The 19,448-nt window shown below is 38.9% G+C and overlaps 1 protein-coding gene across 1 annotated transcript; it reads left to right on the top strand.

The window, feature by feature from the left end:
• The first annotated feature begins 31 nt into the window (after nucleotides 1-31).
• Nucleotides 32-18,833, top strand: LOC127640705 (semaphorin-7A-like). Its single transcript, XM_052123404.1, has 14 exons — nucleotides 32-167; nucleotides 2,992-3,125; nucleotides 4,697-4,738; nucleotides 4,828-4,923; nucleotides 6,254-6,347; nucleotides 6,583-6,693; nucleotides 9,995-10,137; nucleotides 11,270-11,448; nucleotides 11,918-12,026; nucleotides 13,203-13,398; nucleotides 16,358-16,473; nucleotides 16,613-16,758; nucleotides 16,905-16,960; nucleotides 18,040-18,833. Exons 1-14 carry the CDS (start codon nucleotides 32-34, stop codon nucleotides 18,408-18,410), a joined length of 1,929 nt encoding a protein of 642 aa, XP_051979364.1. The 3' UTR covers nucleotides 18,411-18,833.
• The last annotated feature ends 615 nt before the right edge of the window (nucleotides 18,834-19,448 follow it).

Raw genomic sequence — 19,448 nt, 5'->3', positions numbered from 1 at the left:
GTGCTATCTATGTAAAAGACTCATGAGGACCATGCATGTAAAAAGGCAACTCTTTTCTGTCGATTTCAAAGGGAATTTGGCGTATCATTGGTTAATTTATGGTGCTTGCTTTCAATTTGTTTTTTGCTCTAAAGTTTCCTCTAATCCCAGATTAACTTTGAGACAAGGTAAGACAGAGCTAGATAAAAAGTTGTTTAATTGCAACATTTTTACCCTATGTAAACATATTCTATTTTATTCTAGAATGCATGAATGTTGTGTAAAGTAGACAAATTTATTAAAATAGCCTAATATGTAAACGAGGCAATATCTAAATGGCCATTTATTGTATGTGTCTGTGATTTTAGAACATAATCATTATTTATATCCAGGGTTGGGAGGGTTACTTTTAAAAAGTATATATGTGTATTTTTTTCCTGTAAACATTTGATTGATCTGGTTTTAGAAACAACACTTAAGATATTTATGTTTTTCAGAGAATGTATTTTTAACATGTGTATTTTGTCTTTCTGTACTGGCAAAGTTTTTATAGTCAAAACAAGTGAAAAAAAAATTGTACGATACTGACCTTGAGTAATTTAATGGAATACATTACAAATGACATTTTACAGCATGTATTCTGTAATCTGAAGTGGAATACATTTCAAAAGTAACAATCCCAACCCTGTCTATATGATGTTAAAGGCTACATTAGCAATTCTTTTAAAAAAAATACCCTAAAAAACTTGGTGTATTTATTGGATTTACGTTTCATCGGTCAAAGCGTTTCTAACTGTTTTCTTGTTAAGCTGTAGAAACTTGATGTAGCTCCTCTTTTAAGCTCCCAAGGAAAAATTCCTCAAAGACGTCATATCCACCTTTTTACTCACAACAGTATGAACTTGTATGAATGTAACGCATATCACCTCTGTTCGAAAGCTCCTCAGATTACATCTTTTAAATGGATAAATGTTTTCCAACTGAACAGTCTAAACATTAACAAATTACAATAAAATGCAAAGTAATCTCTTCAGTAATCAAAATACCTTTTGAATGTAACTGTATTCTAATTACCAATTATTTAAATAAGGAATCCTGTTACATGTATTCTGTTACTCCCCAACCCTGGTTATATCTTACTTATGTATAACTTAACTACACTAGAAAAATGGTCCATATGGTAACTGTTACAAAGGCAGACAAGGAGTGGGGATCATGCGGTTTATTGAAAATAACAAGACAAGCAAGACTGGAACAAACAAAACATCCACAAGGGGAAACAAAAGATATAAACAAGGGAAAACATCCACGACGGGCTCAGGCAGGAACACAGACCAGAATCTACAAGATATAGACATTTACATTCACATACAACGACTGACTACGAATGGAGAAACAACAGGGTTTAAATACACAAGGACAATGATGACTAAACGACATGGAGGTGAGAACAATGACTGACTGCAATGATGAGGGCAGGGAATTATCGGAAGTGTAGTTTATGACAAGTGAAACACGGGGCAGACAATCGTGGATTGTGACATAACTCCCCCTCTAAGGAGCAGATTTCGTACACTCCTAAAAATAAAAATACCCAGACAAAAAAAAAGGCAGGCAGACCAAGGAGGGCACAAGGGGCAAACAGACAGTCCAAGAGGGCCACAAGATGGGGTCTGGGTCCGGAGGCCTGGGAGGTGGCCACAGGACAGGGGCTGGGTCAGGAGGACTGGGAGGTGGCCACAGGACAGGGACTGGGTCAGGAGGCCTGGGAGGTGGCCACAGGACAGGGACTGGGTCAGGAGGCCTGAGGGTTGGCCACAGGACAGGGACATGTTCAGGAGGCCTGAGGGTTGGCCACAGGACAGGGACATGTTCAGGAGGCCTGGGAGCCGGCCACAGGACAGGGAGTGGGTCCGGAGGCCTGGGGGTCGGCCATGGGACAGGTTCAGGAGGCCTGGGAGGCATGCGTGAGCTCTGGTTCGCTGGCCGTGGCAGGCGTGGGCTCTGGCTCGCTGGCTGTGGCAGGCGGAGACTGGGGAGCAGAAGCCTTTCCTCTTCTCCTCCTCCGGGCAGATGAAGCTGGCAACGCTGGCTCTTTGGCCGTGGCAGGCGTGGGCTTTGGCTCGCTGGCCGTGGCAGGCATGAAGGGACAAGCCATGGAAGGCTGGGGGGTGACCACTGTGGGAGGAGAGGTAAGGCCCTCTTCTACTACGCCCACAATGAATGGCGAGCCGCAAACTAGCGTCTCTTCCACAAAGTTGAGGAGCGTCCAGTGACGAGTCGCTGGTGGCAACAGCTCCTTTAGCGAACTGTGGAGATTTGCCCTGAAGAACACCACCAGGGAGTATTCTGGGAAGTCTGTTACATTTGCCAGCTCCAGAAAGTCGCAAATGTGATCCTCCACAGGACGGTCCTCTTGCTTGAGGTAGAGCAGTCTATAGTTCGCCTGTTGAACCGCTAGATCCATTATGGGTCGGTCGTTCTGTTACGAAGGCAGACGAGGAGTGGGGATCTAAATGCGGTTTATTGAAAATAACAAGACAAACAAGACTGGAACAAACAAAACATCCACGAGGGGAAACAAAATATATAAACAAGGGAAAACTTCCACGACGGGCTCAGGCAGGAACACAGACCAGAATCTACAAGATATAGACATTTACATTCACATACAGCAAGCGACTACGAAAGGAGAAACAACAGGGTTTAAATACACAAGGACAATGATGACTAAAAGACATGCAGGTGAGAACAATGACTGACTGCAATGATGAGGGCAGGGAATTATGGGAAGTGTAGTTTATGACAAGTGAAACACGGAGCAGAGAACAGGGGATCGTGACAGTAACGTCTAAATTAACAGATTTTATTCAATTTATATATATATATATATATTAATCACTAAATTTACCCAGATACATTAGTTACACCAACAAAGCACATTTTTAAGGGTTGAGGTAGAAATAGCTCCTTAAGGTAAAAATTTACAGTGTTTATTTATTTCTCCCCCAGATGACGCTCAACTGTTTTACAACAGAACTTATAGCCATACAGTCCTGTTTCATCAAGAAGCATCAAAGAGTCTATTGATCGGAGGAGCAAATGTTGTTCTTCAAGTTGATGTTGATAGTATTCAGATTTTGGAGGTAATTTTTGAATAGGAGCTGTTCATTTATAAGGAAATGATCATTTAATATATATTTAAATGAATACTTTTTAATATACAGTCCTACAGGCATTAAATAGCACATATTTGAATCTTTCTTTTACAATTCTATGCAAGAATATTTCAGAGTTGGGATGAAAAAAATATATGTTGCATATTATATAAGGTTGGATATATAACTCATTGTTGACCATAAAATGTTCTTAACCTGCCATTTTAAACCCAGATTGCTTAAGACTAAAATTAAAAGATCATACTTTTGGTTGTGACTGTATTTAGTAGGGTGAACCAATGTTAAATTATTTATGTGGATAGACTTTAGGAACAGTATCCTATACAAACAGTCACGCTCACAGACAGCTGCCTCAGACCTTGAAATTCTAACAAAGGGATCTGTCACTAGAAGCTATTTAAAGCCTTAGCCAACAAAAGCAGTTAACAGGATATTAGAAAGGCAAATGATGAATAACATAAAATTGATGTATTCATAAAAGATTTATTGCAGTCAGCAGGTTCAAATGTTGCTATGGTTGTGCTAAACATTAATGTTGTCATCGATTAGTGTGAAACATTATCTAAAGCTTTTATATTATATTGCATATACATTTTTTTTACTCAGATCATCGTTATGATAGACATTGTGAATTTGAAAATAACTCTTGACTTGTCCATAACCAAAATATGACGATCAGAGAGACTAAAATAATGGTTTATTTAATACAAAAACTAAAACACAAAAGGGGGAAAAAACAAAGGAAATATAATCAAGGGACCGACTGGAACACGCAAGACTGGAAACAAGACGAACTGGCCCTGTACAGCAAACACAAGGAAATTAAAATAGGGAGAGAATCAACAGTTTAATAAGACAGAGAGACAAGTGGCAATACAGAAACAAAACAAAGCCACGTGCTCTCACAAGACAATAAAACACTGAATGTATGAGTGCACATCGCTTGATAATAAAGGCAATATACTGCCATGCCAACTGATAAACAAAAGGAGAGAATGCATAGCAACGGCAAACATGTCATCATGTTGTGCTGAAGTTCGGCCACAAACACACTCAACACCTTATACTGAAGTGACCGAACCTCAGCACAACATGATGACAGGTCGCGGCCCGGGCGCACAACGCGAGCGCGATGCATCCCTGTTCATGAGAGAGAGACAAATTATTTATGTGAGTGTATGCTGCCATGATGACGTAATCATGGTGCACCTATGTCAATAACAGACAGACATTAAGCATGAGTGTCTGGATCCTGGCACAGACCGAACCCAAACCAGACAGAAAGTCAGGACCCAGACACCATTCTCCAGCCACCAAACAAGACCGACCGAAGAGCGCACAGCAGGGAATAAAACCGAAACCGCGCGCTCACACAAAGACAGACAATGAAACTCAAGGGTCAAGACAGATATGGGACAATGATGACGACCAAATCCCGACTGATAGAGTGACACAAAATGATACAAAAGCACAAATTACTGTATGTTGTAAGCTGTAAGAGGTATTTGAAAGTTGTTTTAATCTTTTTATTTTTGTAGATCTTTACTCTGAATCCAGAATTACCAAAATCATGTGGTGGGGTAAGTTTTGTAATTCTATTAAAAAGTGATAAAAAGAATATATGGCATTTTGGTTGTTTCACAATCTTACTGTTTTTCCATCCATACAGTGTTCTTGTGAAAATGTGGTGACCGTAATTGAAAGATTTCAAGATTTTACATTTGTATGTGGGACAAATGGAGAAGATCCAAAGTGTTGGAAACTGGTAAAAACTATAAAAGTATATAACTCATAGCATTTCTGACATAGTCTCTGCTATATATTTACTGTTTAACACCTGTAGGAACGAGGCATGAGAAGGAGGATCTACGGGTAGGCTTTTATACATAAAACTCAGAAAACTAAACACACGTAACTGAAAACATAACCGAACAAACCAAACATCCATACAGGCTTAACAACAGAGAACACGAAGGCAATATATACACAGACAAGGGAAACACATGACAAAGACAACCAATGACAAGACTTAACTAATAACAACACAAGACACATGAACATGACAAGGTTTGATAAACTTAAACTAGTGACATCTAGTAGCCGGCAGCGACTGGGAAATGGCCTCCATGGCCGGTAGTGCTGGCAGTGACAGTTGAGCAGGAGCCATTCTCCTCTTCCGGATGGCCAGCGGCACTGCTGTGGGAATTACCTCAGTAGCCAAAGATGCTGGCACTGGGAAGGGCAAGGCTTCAGGCACTGGCTCTGGGACGGACGAGGCTTCAGACGCCGGCTCTGGGATGGACGAGGCTTCAGGCGCCGGCTCTGGGATGGTCGAGGCTTCAGGCGCCGGTTCTGGGATGAAGAGGATTCAGGCACTGGCTCTGGGATGGACGAGGCTTCAGACGCCGGCTCTGGGATGGACGAGGCTTCAGGCGCAGGCTCTGGGATGAAGAGGATTCAGGCACTGGCTTTGGGATGGACGAGGCTTCAGACACCGGCTCTGGGACGGACGAGGCTTCACAGGATGACAGGAGGACAATATATACACAGACAATGGAAACACATGACAAAGACAATCAATGGCAAAAAAGAACTGATAAGTTAAAAACAATAAACCAATGAGAACAAGACACATAAACATAAGAGTAACAGGATATCACATGACAAGACAAGGAATACACAGAACTTAAAACTAAAAGTCTTAAACTTAACCTAGCGACCTCTATTTGCCGCTAGGGCAAATGTCCCAAGTGTAACAACTGCATTTTTGTAGGTAAAGATATTTTAAATTATTTAATAGGGGTTGGCCTCACAAAAAAAAAAAGCCAATATTAATAAAAAAGCCACATAATAAAGCCAAGCATAGAAATAAAAAATAATACAAAATCTCTATATATATTTAGAATGGAAATTTCCATGACTTTTTATGACTTTTTGGAATTTTGTTAATGTCCATGAATTTTACAGGCTGGTAAATTTCCCTGATATTTCCAGACAGTGGAAAGTCTGGCCTTATGAGAAAAAGAAAAAACTACCCTTTATAAATCTGTTTGTTACTGATCAATGATTATTTGTCTGCCCCCTTCTTTCCACAGTATCCCAGAGAAAGCAATCATTCTAATGAGGTTATAGAAGGCACAGGGATCTCACCTCACACATATACACAAAACTCCTTATCCCTGATGGCAGGTACATTGGAGGCACAATCAGCTTAATGCTCTGATCTGTTTAGACTTTGTGAATGAGCTGGAGATCATAATTCTAAAACCTAAGCTTCCATTTATTATTTTGTAAGTGCGTGGAGAGTTTTCCTTTCCTGCACAGGAAGAACATTGTTACATTAGGCTTTAATTGCTTATGATGCATATTTGAGTGAGCAAGAGAATGGACTTGTTAACTGAATTGTAGTGTTTTATATGTTCAGATGGAGACCTTTATGCCGCAGCTCCTCTGTACAGTGATGGTACCCTGCTACAGTTTCGTAGAAAAGCTGGCAGTCGAAAAAGTTTGTGGATGTATGATCAATGGGTCTCAGGTTGGTTGAAACACACACCCACATGCACATGCTTGCATTGCTGTCTAATGAGGAGGACATCCCTTGGACTTATATTGATTGTATACAGTATATCATTCATTCATGAATACTACTGTTAATAAAAAATGATTCTGACACTTTATTCTGCCTTCCTCGCAGTCACTCTTTGAAGTACTCCATGGGAAGGAATACACGCACACAGAATGTCACAAGCAGTTCTTCGATTTATTAAAAGCTAGCAAGGGGTTTATATGGTTCTCGTCACACAAGGCTGGTTACAATCCACAACCCCAACCTCAAACCCTCCATATATGAGGTTGTTCCTCTTTCATACAGAAGTAGATTCTTGTTAAGTAAATTTTGTGCTCAGGACAGTGCCGAAAACATAAAAGCAGATAAGCAAGCATCAGCCAAAAAAGGTCACAATGTTCCATCACAGGCCTATTTCACACATTGCCCTTGTCTCAAAGAGACAAGTGCCTCAGATGGCTATTCAGAAATCACATCCTGTTTACATTCTATCTTTTACTCATTATCATCATATTCCTTCCAATGTGTCCCATAACCATTTCTATCAGCATTTTCAATGTTTATCAGAGCGTAATTAGCAATCAAAGTATTATCAATAGTCCTACTGACCAATGCTTTAGCACATGGAATCACACAACAAATCAGTAATGCTATAACAAGTAAAATTACTCCTATAGGTATTAAAGCATTAAAAAAAATTTAAAAATGTCAACCATTTAATCATGTAAATAAGTATTTGACATCATCTACAGTTTCTCTTGCTGTCAAGTCAGCCGTTATCTATGTTTTTCAGGCCCATTTCTATGGCATGTCCATCTTCATTGTTTTCTGGAATGAAAGTACAGCAACTCGTTCCACAATAACACATACTCCTCCACTGGCAGCTATTAATTGGTCAAGGACCAGTCTGTTATGTAGCACTGTTTATCTTTGGCCTTTTCATTCTTGGTGTACTGCATCAATCATTGTTTATGTAAAATGTATGAATATCAGTTGATATCAGTTCATATCTAGTTATTTCAACTTCTTTCTGTATTACTGCAACACCCACTTGTGGGAAAAGTGCTCCAAAGAATTTCTCTGTTCCTGTCCATAATCTGTGTACTCTCAGTGTGGTATTGGGTTGACTTGGACTACTTCTTCTGTTTGTCGTTTTCTCAATAGCTCAGACCACCATGGTGTGGTCACTTAATTCTACCATGGCACATCTACCTATCCACACCGCTGGTGTAGATGCACTATGCAGCATATGCTTGCATACATAAAACTACCTTTATTTTCTCGTGTTTGTTGGCCGTAAAGTTAGCTGCTTTCCACCACAAATTGGTAGCATAGGAATGCGGTGCATCACCATTATCTATCCATGTGTCATTACCGCTAGATATGAGTATCGACTACTGTCATAAGACAGAACAATATAATGAAGAACTTCATTCTTCATCCCTTCTAATCCTCAAGTTCCCGGTTAGGCACTGGTGCTGCGTGTTCAGCTCCTCCAGTGCTTTCACCGTTCGCTTTTGAAATAGTCAGACTCTCCTCAGGTGCAGGCTTCATGTGGCTTGCGTTTATCCACTGTGGTTGCAGATCTGTCAGTACCCACGTCTTGGTTACCGCCAGAATCTTTGTTGGACCCAGATACTTGGGCTCACTTAGCTTGGTTTCAGACACTTCACTAGGACCTACTGGTTTGGAACAAATGGGTAAGTATGTATATCTTTTTGAAAGACCCCTCTCGTGGAAACAGATCTAATTGCGTTTTTCCCTCCAACCATTCGGCAAGGTTACTGACAAACGGTTCGGTTCCGAAACCTTTGTTATTTCTAAACATCCAATGTATGGGCGTTTCGCCTCATATTGGTCTACTTATCGTTTGTCCCATTTTGTTCAAACAACAAAACTTGTTTTGGTTTTTGGTATGAACAATTCTCTGATTTCATCAAAGTTCATTCCTATTACGTAGAGTGAATGCGGCAGTGAAACTTTGTGGAATCCACTGCACTTTATCCACAGGACTGGCCCATTCAACAGTCTTCAACATCAAAGATCCTCACCTCTCGTGTGATCTGACCACGGTTTTTGTGAATTTATCATTCTACGACTAGTGACACATTCCGCAGTTGTGTCACGGACGGATCCTGACCATCGCAGAGATACTGTACAAGGAATCAAAGTTTAACTGGAATCATTATATGACAATGCAGACAGGCAGATAAATTATAAAAAGATCTTACCCATCTGAAGATACCCCACTTTCTGAAACCAGAACTATTCTGATGCTTTATTCTGCCTCCGTCGCAGTCAGTCTTCGATCAGGAGATGAATTCACCGGTGGGAAGGAATACACGGACACAGAATGTCACAAGAAATTCTTTGATTTATTAAAAGCAAGCAAGGTGTTCATATCTTATCGTCACACAAGGCTGGTTACACCCCCAATCTCGAACTGAAATTGGTCTGTGCTTCCTGATAATTCTAATCACTGCCCCTGGTGGATGAAGCTGGAAGTGTTTTTGAACAAATGTGCACGTGTGAGCTCCAGTGTCTGGGTGAAATGTTCACAAAGTGGCGACAAATGTGAGTTATAAAGTGATTTGCTTTTAGCATATTTTATTAACCATATTCCCTAGCCCAAACCCCATCCCCAACCCGAAGCCTAACCATCACTGGAGTATAAATGTAATATTAGAGGGAAAATGCAAACTCCAGATTGTGCTCATCTTATGATTATGTGAAGGCAATTACTTCCTGGTTTCTGAGGGGACTAAAACCAGTGTCTCAGTTGCGAATGACCAGTTGCGTTAGAGGAAAATGTGATCACATTTGAATTGATGCAGAGATGTCTTATGGGAAATGGCGTTTGAAAAAAAAAAGAAAGAAAACGTTTAGCATTTAGCTTTATTTATTAATCAAATTTCAAATAAAGACATCTCAATTAAGATATTTGGTCCCCACAAAGTATGAAAAATCACAAGAACTTGCACATATTCTCATTTTTACCAGTCAAATAATTCCCCAGCAAAGTAGCCAACTAGTCGAATACATGGTGGGTTCAATGCTCTGTGGGTTCTGATTCAGACATTGTATTAACCAACATTTTATGTACTACTTTCTACATTTTAAAAACATTGACAACTAAATCCAAATAATGTCCATCATTTTGACAGATAAAATACAAGAAAGAGAACCATTTAAACCATAGTGTGTCAATTTACATTTTAACCAGCTTTACATTTCACTCTGTTTCTCTTACATCTGTTTACTACCCCAACAGAACCTACGTTTATCTCTAGCTTTCTGGCCAAGCGTACTGATGACCCCATGAATGAGAAGATTTACATTTTATTTCGTGAAAAAAACTCTGACACCAGTCCGGAGGCAGATCCTTGGATATCAAGTGTGGCCCGTGTTTGTAAGGTATGTTTTGCCCTCAGAAAACACAGTGCAAGATTGAAATACATGATTAGATACATCAGACGAGTGGAAGTCATTGTTAGGATAGAATGTATTTTTGTGCTCCCAATTGAGATTTGATACAGTTGAGATCTGATTTCGACAATTTGTGGCATTGTTAAGAGCAAGCTGTGGCAACGGGAGAATATGCATTTGGGGGCGTCAGATGGACTGATTGTGAGATCACGATAAATACATCAAAATAAATTGTAGATAACTAGTTTTTTGTTAGGGATCGGTTACCTTGAATGATCCAGGAGGCTGTAAACACAATGTGAGAAACTCAGAGGCTCATAGCCTTTTTAGATAACAGCACTACAAACCTCCCTGGGATCTAACTCAACAATGTACACTATGCAGTTATTGCTTGTCTGCAAACAATTTTGGAAAGGACAACACTAATGTTATGTGACTGTAAACTCTGCAGAGCCAGTGTGGAAGCACTTGCAGCAGAAAAAGAGACTCTGACGACACAGAACAGGCTCTAGAAAGAATGAATGATGAATGAATTGCACCCGCTTATAGTGTGTTTATTTGCATGTGCTGTCTGCATTGTTTTAACACCTAATTCAATAAACTTAACAGCACAAATTAGGAAACGGCCCAATAATATTTTGCTGAATGCACTTGAGCATTTAGCACTTGATTGTGAAGGATGCAACAGACTAACACAATCTGCATGACTTTTTTGGGGGCTGTACAGCAGCACTCCACCACTGCGTTCTAGGCACCTGAATCTGCTTTTTAAAAAGCAGAAAATGCACTTGACTCCTCTGCTCATATGAAATATGGCCTGTTCTTATCCATCATTTAATGAATTTCAGCTACCATTATTGCTAGAAAATATACGCATTTTTGCATATACATTTTTGCATTAATATACCACATGCAAATTTGCCGCAAAGAGTTAGATACAGAAGTTCTGTTGATGTGAATTGCTAGGAAACCAAAGCAAGGAACAAACTGCATTACAAGACTTGTCGGATAGATGTGATTGCTTGTTGTGTAACATGCCTGCTGACCTCTGTTGAACAGATGAACTATAATGAACAAATATGTCTTAGATGTACACCCGTAAAAAAAAATGTCTCTTTAGGTTGATGAGGGAGGTTCAAAGCAATTACTCCAAAACATCTGGACTTCCTTCCTCAAGGCACGGCCTGTGTGTGGGATTCCTAGAGAGTCACTGTACTTCAATCGTCTGCAAGATGTTTATGTTCAGCATGCCAAGGACTGGCGAGACTCGCGAGTGTACGCACTCTTCTCTAGCAGCTGGTAAAGACTGTATTATCTTTTAAGATTTAAACGGAAAACAGTTCCCCCAAGTTACTTCCAGTTATGGAGGTTCCCTCAGTATTGTATATATGATTACGCATTGTGTCATGTTTACTTTGACAGACAGTAACTCGACTGTGCAAAATACAGCTGTAGATCGATTATAAGCTCCGGTTGCTGTTATCTCCTCAGGCAAACTTGCCATCTGCTCACTAGCATCTGTTTGTGCTCTACCTAACTTGTTATCTAACTTTTATCAACAAAATTTCTGAAACTTTTGAAAACCTTGTTGAACAAAACCAAGTATTACCCCAAGTCCACCCCCAACACTCTTAAAAAGGAAGGAAACAATTATTTTTGCACTTCCATTTGGTGCCACTAGTAGTGCAGAATTCACCTTATTTTCTTATTTGCCAAATGCATGTGCATTTAGTACATTAACAGCCTGTTTTTTGACCCTTTGCCATAGGAACTCTACAGCTGTTTGCATATACTCTTTGGCAGAGCTTGATGCTGTGTTTGAGAATTCTACCTTCAGAGGTTATGACAATACAATACCCAGCCCAAGACCGGGAACAGTAAGCAACAACATACATATCTGGATGAATCAGTTTTTAAAACATCCTGTTTTTATATTTTCTGTTTGTATGGTTAGAATAAATGAAAAAGTCAGCGTTTAGGACAACATTGTTTTGCTACACCTGTTTTGTTTCTTTTTGTGCTGGTTCCACCTAGCTGTTGGAGTTTGTTTTGCGGAATAACACTGCTTCGGGACAGTTGTGGATGAATCTGTTCATTCCTAGTGCTTATGCCCCCTGTTGGCTGGAGTTTGTTTTGTGGAGTATTTTCGTGAGACATTGGACTCATAAACAGCCGGCTCTCTGAACACATTTGTCAGAGGAAAATAAACGGCTTTATATTGGTTGGAATTTGTTTTGTGGAGGATCACACATTCGAGACAGTTCTGTGAATGAATCTACACGTTCTTTGTGTTAATTCTGCCTATTGGCCTATTGCTGCCATATACAGATACAAATAAATCATATAGTTTAATGTATCCCTTTTGCAAAATCCTGATTTCAACAAATCCAAAAAGAAACATTTGGAAATTTTGGTTTAACATTTTGGGATCCCCAGATCTCAGTTTTATAGGTATTTACAACTGCTTTGTACTGTTTTTGGTAGTAGCATACACCCCCCTAAAGCGGCAGATACTCTGGGAGTCGTGATTACTGCTTTTGGAAAAGGTCATGAGGCATCAGTGTATTACTCCCTGTTAATTCAGAGTCTGGGGGACAGAGCTTTAACACCTCTCAATAGACTATGGGAGAAAGATTTCAACTTGGTATTGGAGGTGGGAGTGTGGACTAGGATTCTTAAAAACATCAAGACTGCATCTAGAGATGCAAGGTTGCATCTTATGTAATTCAAAATTTTGCATAGATTTTATTGAACCCCCTCTAAATTGTATAGGCTTGGTCTTAAAGAAACTTAAATGTTGATTGTGTGTATATATATATATATATATATATATATATATATATATATATATATATATGTATGTGTGTGTGTGTTTTTCTTTTTATTGTAAGATTTAATAAAAACATTTTAATTACAAGAAATGAGCAATCTTTTTACCTTGCCCTTTGGCTTGGACGCTGGGATTCTTATAGACTCAGACCTCAGACATCAAACAATGCTCCCTTTCGCTCTGTCTTATTAGATATGATATAACTCCATCTTCCATTTTCTAGTGTGTGAAAAACAGCCAGTCCATTCCCAGTGCTACCCTCAATATTGTTAGGAACTATCCAGAGATGAAGGGCTGGATTCATCCCATTCACAAGGACATGCCGTTTTTCACAAGTAATAACAACTATACCAAGATAGTTGTTGACAGAGTCCAAGCTTCAGATGAAAGCATGCACAATGTTCTGCTGTTGGCCACAGGTACGCTATGCTGCACATGGCATAATGAATTAATATAGTGAGAAATCTCTGTATAATGAAGTTTGCTGTGACTTCCTTCATACCAAACACAATTACAAAACTTTTGATCTAACGGCTCCTTCTGCTGTTTCTGTTTTTTGTCCTGAAGTTTACATCACTCACTATTTTTATTCTTTTCATTACAGTATTTTTGAAGGAACCTTTATGGCGTTAGAAGTTGGACAAAACAGCGCAAGCGCATAAACACAGCGCCCAAGTGAATATAAAAAGTGTGAGCATGATGACACAGCTCGCACGTAAAATGTAAACCTGCAGAACTTGCGAATCACAAACTCGAGCACAAAAAATATGATTGTGCACACACATTAACAAGTCCCACACACGCGCGAGTTATTTTCTGCTCACAAGTCGGTTTTGACACTCAGGGGCGGGGTCCAATCCTTTCTGTTAACAAATAGTATTGGCTGCTGACCAAATACTGTATTGATTGGCTGCATCTCTTCGAATCTCTCGTGATTGGCTGTTGTTGGACGAGAACAGACAGAAAGTGGGAACTTTTTATTTTTGACAAGAAAAAACATACAAAACTCTCTTAGTGGAGAAATAAGAAATATACATAACTTGGAATAATACAATTATTGTCAGTGTAAATGAAAGAAAAGCGTCCCCTACACAATACTGAACAACAAAAAGCAAACAACAAGGGGGTATTGGTTTAAAAAAAAAAAAAGTCTCGAGATCAAAAGGCTTGAGAAAACATTTAAATATTAAAGAGAAAAATTTAATAAAAGCATCCTTTAGACGTAGTATACAAGTGGATATTTATCGAAACAATTGTCTGGATATATCACTACACATCTTTATTACAATTTTACTAGACATTACTTATTTCAGTGAGGAAAATACAATTTATAATCGTTCATAAACCATGAAAAAGAAGGCTTCAAATATCTCCACTTACTATAATGAATGATATTTACCCATGAGGACAATCATATTAACCAAATCAGAGAGGGATGAATCTACATTATGGATCCATATAAAAGAGAATTTGTGATAAGTCAAACGTCGGGATGTCATCAATCTTAAATGACAGACAATTATGTAAATCAGACCAGAAGCTTTTGGCCATAGGACATACAAAGAACAAGTGTTCCAGAGTCTCATCAGCTGCCTTACAAAATAAACAGGGATCTACTTCCAATTTAAACCTCTTTCTAAGAAAGTCAGCAACCGGATATATTTTATAAATAATTTTAAAGTGAGTCTCTTTGACTTTAGGGGAAATGGGCCATTTGATGAATTTGAAATGTGGTTTATCTATGGACAAGTTATTCATATTTGGAATTTGTACAAACAATCCTCTATTATAATCCAAAAACATTTTGTTATATAAATTCATTTGCTATAACCTTTTCTGTAATGTCAATTACATTCATTAATTACTAAATTTGGTAAGGTTTGTGAATGTCTTATTCTCACATACATCAATGTGTTTTGGATTAACGGTAATAACACATTTTATTATATTCTCTATAAGTGCGGTTAAGATTATACTTGAACAAAAATGCAAAATGTCCCAAATATTTACCATTATCATCTCATTTATCATTCACAAACACAATACCCTTCTCATACCAATCACTTTTAAACAATGATTTCACATTAATTGTAATGAACCTGTTATTCCATAGGGTGGATCCATGGGGAATTATATTGATTATATTTATATATATAAATGTATATGTGTGTGTGTGTGTGTGTGTGTGTGTGTGTGTGTGTGTATGCACAAAACATATTACAGCTACAAGAAATTAAGGAGGAATTTAGACTGCATCATCCTTCCTACTTTATGTCTGTTCTCGAAGAGATTCGAAAAGATGCAGCCAATCAATACAGTATTTGGTCAGCAGCCAATAGCATTTGTTAACAGAAAGGATTGGGCCCCGCCCCTGAGTGTCAAAACTGAATTGTGTGCAGAAAATAACTTGTGCGTGTGTGCAGAAAATAACTCGCGCCTGTGCAAAAAGGAACTCGTGCATGAGCAGAAAGGAACTCGTGCGTGTGTACAGTTCTGCGCGTGTGCAGAAAATAACTCGCGCGTGTGCATTTTACATGCGAGCTGTTTCATCATGCTCACACTGTGCTCACATTTTTTCCCCTGAGATTAACTTCATATATTAGTCATGGTCTTGAACGCGAAACACATAATTTTGTATTTTATGAGCATTTCCCCTCTCTCAGAGTAAAACAGGCTGAATTTTTGCTGGTTCACTTTTAAGACTTCTGTGTAAACACCCTCTTCACATGTGAAATATATGAATGTTTGCACACAAGCTGCGGGTTCAGTATAGTTTGCGTTGCCCCATCCTTCCAACTGTTACGAACTGAAAGGATCAGCAACCTTAAAAATAAATTTCAACCACTAGTTTTAAATCGCTGGGATTCTGTAGAAGGATATCCACAGTGATAGGTGCAACACAAAGCCAGAACAGCACAAAGTCTGAATTCTTGGTGAAATTCTTGTGTTGTTTTATCTTAATTCACATGCCAGAAAACTGACGATAGAGTGAGGGAAGCAGCGGTTTATATACAAAGCAGCATGCAGGTTGATTGGCAGATTAGATGAGCAAGGTCTTCCTTAACTTTCATTTAATAACTCCATTAGTATCTATCCTACTTCCTTCGTTTTACTTAACCACTGTCACTGGGTGAGCCAAGTTTATGAACTTCGAAGAAGCATTGCTGAAAACTAAATGGGTCATCATATGTTAATTATTTTGGGTTTCTGATGTCAGAAATCCAGAAATTTTGCAATATTGTTTTCCATAAATGCACTTAACTTTGTAAAGTCACTGAATCCACATTGAATCTGCCTTCAATAAATGCACTCAGGGCAGTTATTGTTTACCACAGGCTGTGTTTTACCACCATTTACATTTGCAACTCTTTCACTTAGAGAATGGCATGATCCTTAAAATCCTAGAGGACGAGTCAAGAGCATTCATCATTTCTGAGACACACCTATGCAATGGCTCATCACCAATACAGTCGATGAAACTAGACTCTGAAAAGGTAATCAAACAGACGTGTCAATCTATTAACACATTGTAAACAAGATTTTTTAACTTGTTATTTTTAATGATTTACAGACCTTATCTGCATTAGTATTAAAGTATTCATATTCACTGCTCCTGTTGATTTTTACCTCCAGAGGAAGTTGTTTGTGGGATATCCTAGCCAGATGTCAGTTTTTGACCTGCAGAGATGTCAGGACTACAATGCTTCCTGTCAGGATTGTGTTCTTTCCCGTGATCCATACTGCGCTTGGACTGAACATGGTTGCATGGCACAAACTAAGTATGCTCTATACATCCTGTATATAGATGAATGTTTTTATTATAGTAATGCATTAAACCAGAAACATGTCTTTCATTTTTAGATTTGTCCTTTTTTATTGTTTATTTTGTAATATTTGTCTGGGATATTTTATTTTATTTTTTCAGAGGAGGAATACAAAATATTGCTAATGGAGAAACGTATGTGTGTGAACAGAATTCAGGTATGTTGTGACAAATGTTGGTAATTAGTGGTGATTGCAATTACTATTGCCAATCCTTATGGTTAAAGGGTTATTTTACCCCCCAAAATTTAATTCTCTCATTATTTACCCACCATCATGATACCCCAGGTGTGTGTGACTTTCTTTCTTCACCAGAATATATTTGACGAAAACAATCACCGACAGTCAGCATAAACATCATCGACATGATACCAGCTGTTAAATTCATGTCTTCTAAAGTGACATGAACAGTTTTGGTGCAAAAAAGATTAATATTTACATACTTTTTTTTTCGCTTTGGCATTTGAAACACACAAGAACTGATGCATGTGCATCACAGCTGGAAGAGCAGCGCTGTTTACAAGTGAGAAGGAGGAACTCTGTACATTATCTTGGTTGGTTTTGATCTATAATGAGCTGTTTATTTACTCACAATGGTGCATTTGTGTGCTTATCCTGGATGTCTCAAACAAGTGGGGAACGTGAGATTACGTCGCTTGTACTCCACCCTATCGTTAAGCTTACCTTCACATTGGATTATAAAAAGTACCTAAATATTGATATCTTTTCGCACCAAAAGTAATCATATCACTTTAGAAGACATTAATTTAACCACTGGAGTCATATTGATGACGTTTATGCTGACTGTCTATGATGTTTGGACCTTCAAATGAGAAATCTCCATTCACTTGCATTTTAAGGATTAAAATGAGATATTTGTCTATTTTTCTTCAAACATGTTCTGGTGAAGAGAGAAAGTCATGCACACCTGGGATATTATGAGGTTGAGTAAATAATACGAGAATTTTCATTTTTGGGTGAACTATCCCCCAATTGAACACTACTGAGTGCAGGTGTGCTATAACTTTTCTTTGACAAGCAATTGGATTGACGATTTTTGCCTGATGAGCTATAAAACAGCCAAATATATCCCATATTGCATTCAAGGACGGATATGAGCTATATGTAGAGACCAGAATATCATAGAGAATTGGGGTTGGGCTAATGTTTTATATGCCATTTTACTAAGACAACATTCTTATTTTAATTCATTTAATCTTCAATGAATCTCTTTTTAGTGGGAAGATCCAGACGAGACTCTCAACAATTAACAGCAGTTCCACTAAGAATTCTACATACTGTGCCCAATGATGTACCATTCTACCTCTCTTGTCCAGTCTATTCCAATCATGCCACTTACAGGTGGTTACATGGGGACAAGAGCAGCCCATGCCAGCAGACCCAATCTGAATGCCTCCTCCTCATTCCAGCCATGACTGATGACAAATACGGCAATTACAAATGTATATCCCAAGAACGTGATTACACCAAAACTGTGAAGGAGTATGACCTCCCTAAGCCTGCTTTAAATGCTGCATTCAAACTCAGAGCACAGGAATGGATAATTGACGTATTTGTCACTATTGCCCTCTATCTTTGCTCACTTTAAGGTCAAGGTAATTATATAAATGTCAGCACTGACGGAGCAACAGTTCAAGAGAGGGAGATGCACAAAGCAGTCTGTGTGTGTCTGTGTGCCAGGGTGGTGGGTGCTAAAAAGCAAACCTTTTGTGGAATGCTGAAAAGCGGTGTCTTATTGTGAGACACTGAAAAGTACAGCAATAAATATCTGATGTGGACTGTTCACCCAGTCCCCGCTTCCTCCTTTCCACATTAAGAACTTGGTCTGTTACCTTCTGCCTCGTCATACTAGCAGAAGACTAGAATCATTTTATGCTTGTCATCTGTTAAGATTAATAATCATGCTGTAGTGATGTCCAAAAGTCTGAGGCCACATGGGATGGATGGATGAATGGATGGATGGATGGATGGTTGAAAGTGATCATCTCTATGCCCTTCTCCCTTTGAAGAACAGATCTCTTGATGTGGGCACTCTAAAGGGAGCATAAAAGTACTGTATGAATGTACCGTTCAATAATAGTCTCGTAAAAGGGCTTTTCGTGAAAAATACTTTTTTTCGAGTGGCATCACCTTCCCGCAGTGATTTTCAAGGGCTCGAAACGTCTTTGTTATGTACGTAACCTCGGTTCCCTGAGACGAAGGGAACGACACATTGTGTGTTATTGCATATGGGGAGTGTCCTTCCACACAACCTAGTTGAACCTTATCTACAATAACGGCAATATTCTAATATTGGCTATGATGTTTGAGCCCCGCCCTTTTAGGCATGAATCTGTCCGCTATAAAAGCAGGTGCACAAACACCATTCCTCAGAATATTCTGACTGAGGGACAAGGAGCGTATCGCTCGCACATTCTTGCAGCCTTGCAGTGTGGCCAGCGTTCGCAATATCTCGTTCCCTTCGTCTCAGGGAACTGAGGTTACATACGTAAACGAGACGTTCCCTTACAACTCAATATACTTGACATAGCATGCTAATGCATATGGGGAACAGAATCCCATCACACCTCACTTAACATAACCATAACCTTCCAGAGAGGAAACATGACGCAGCAGACCTGCATAT

Source organism: Xyrauchen texanus, chromosome 49, assembly GCF_025860055.1.
Source record: "Xyrauchen texanus isolate HMW12.3.18 chromosome 49, RBS_HiC_50CHRs, whole genome shotgun sequence".
NCBI lineage: Eukaryota > Metazoa > Chordata > Actinopteri > Cypriniformes > Catostomidae > Xyrauchen > Xyrauchen texanus.
The sequence above is the reverse complement of the archived record's forward strand: the minus strand, read 5'-3'. Positions and strand labels throughout refer to the sequence as shown.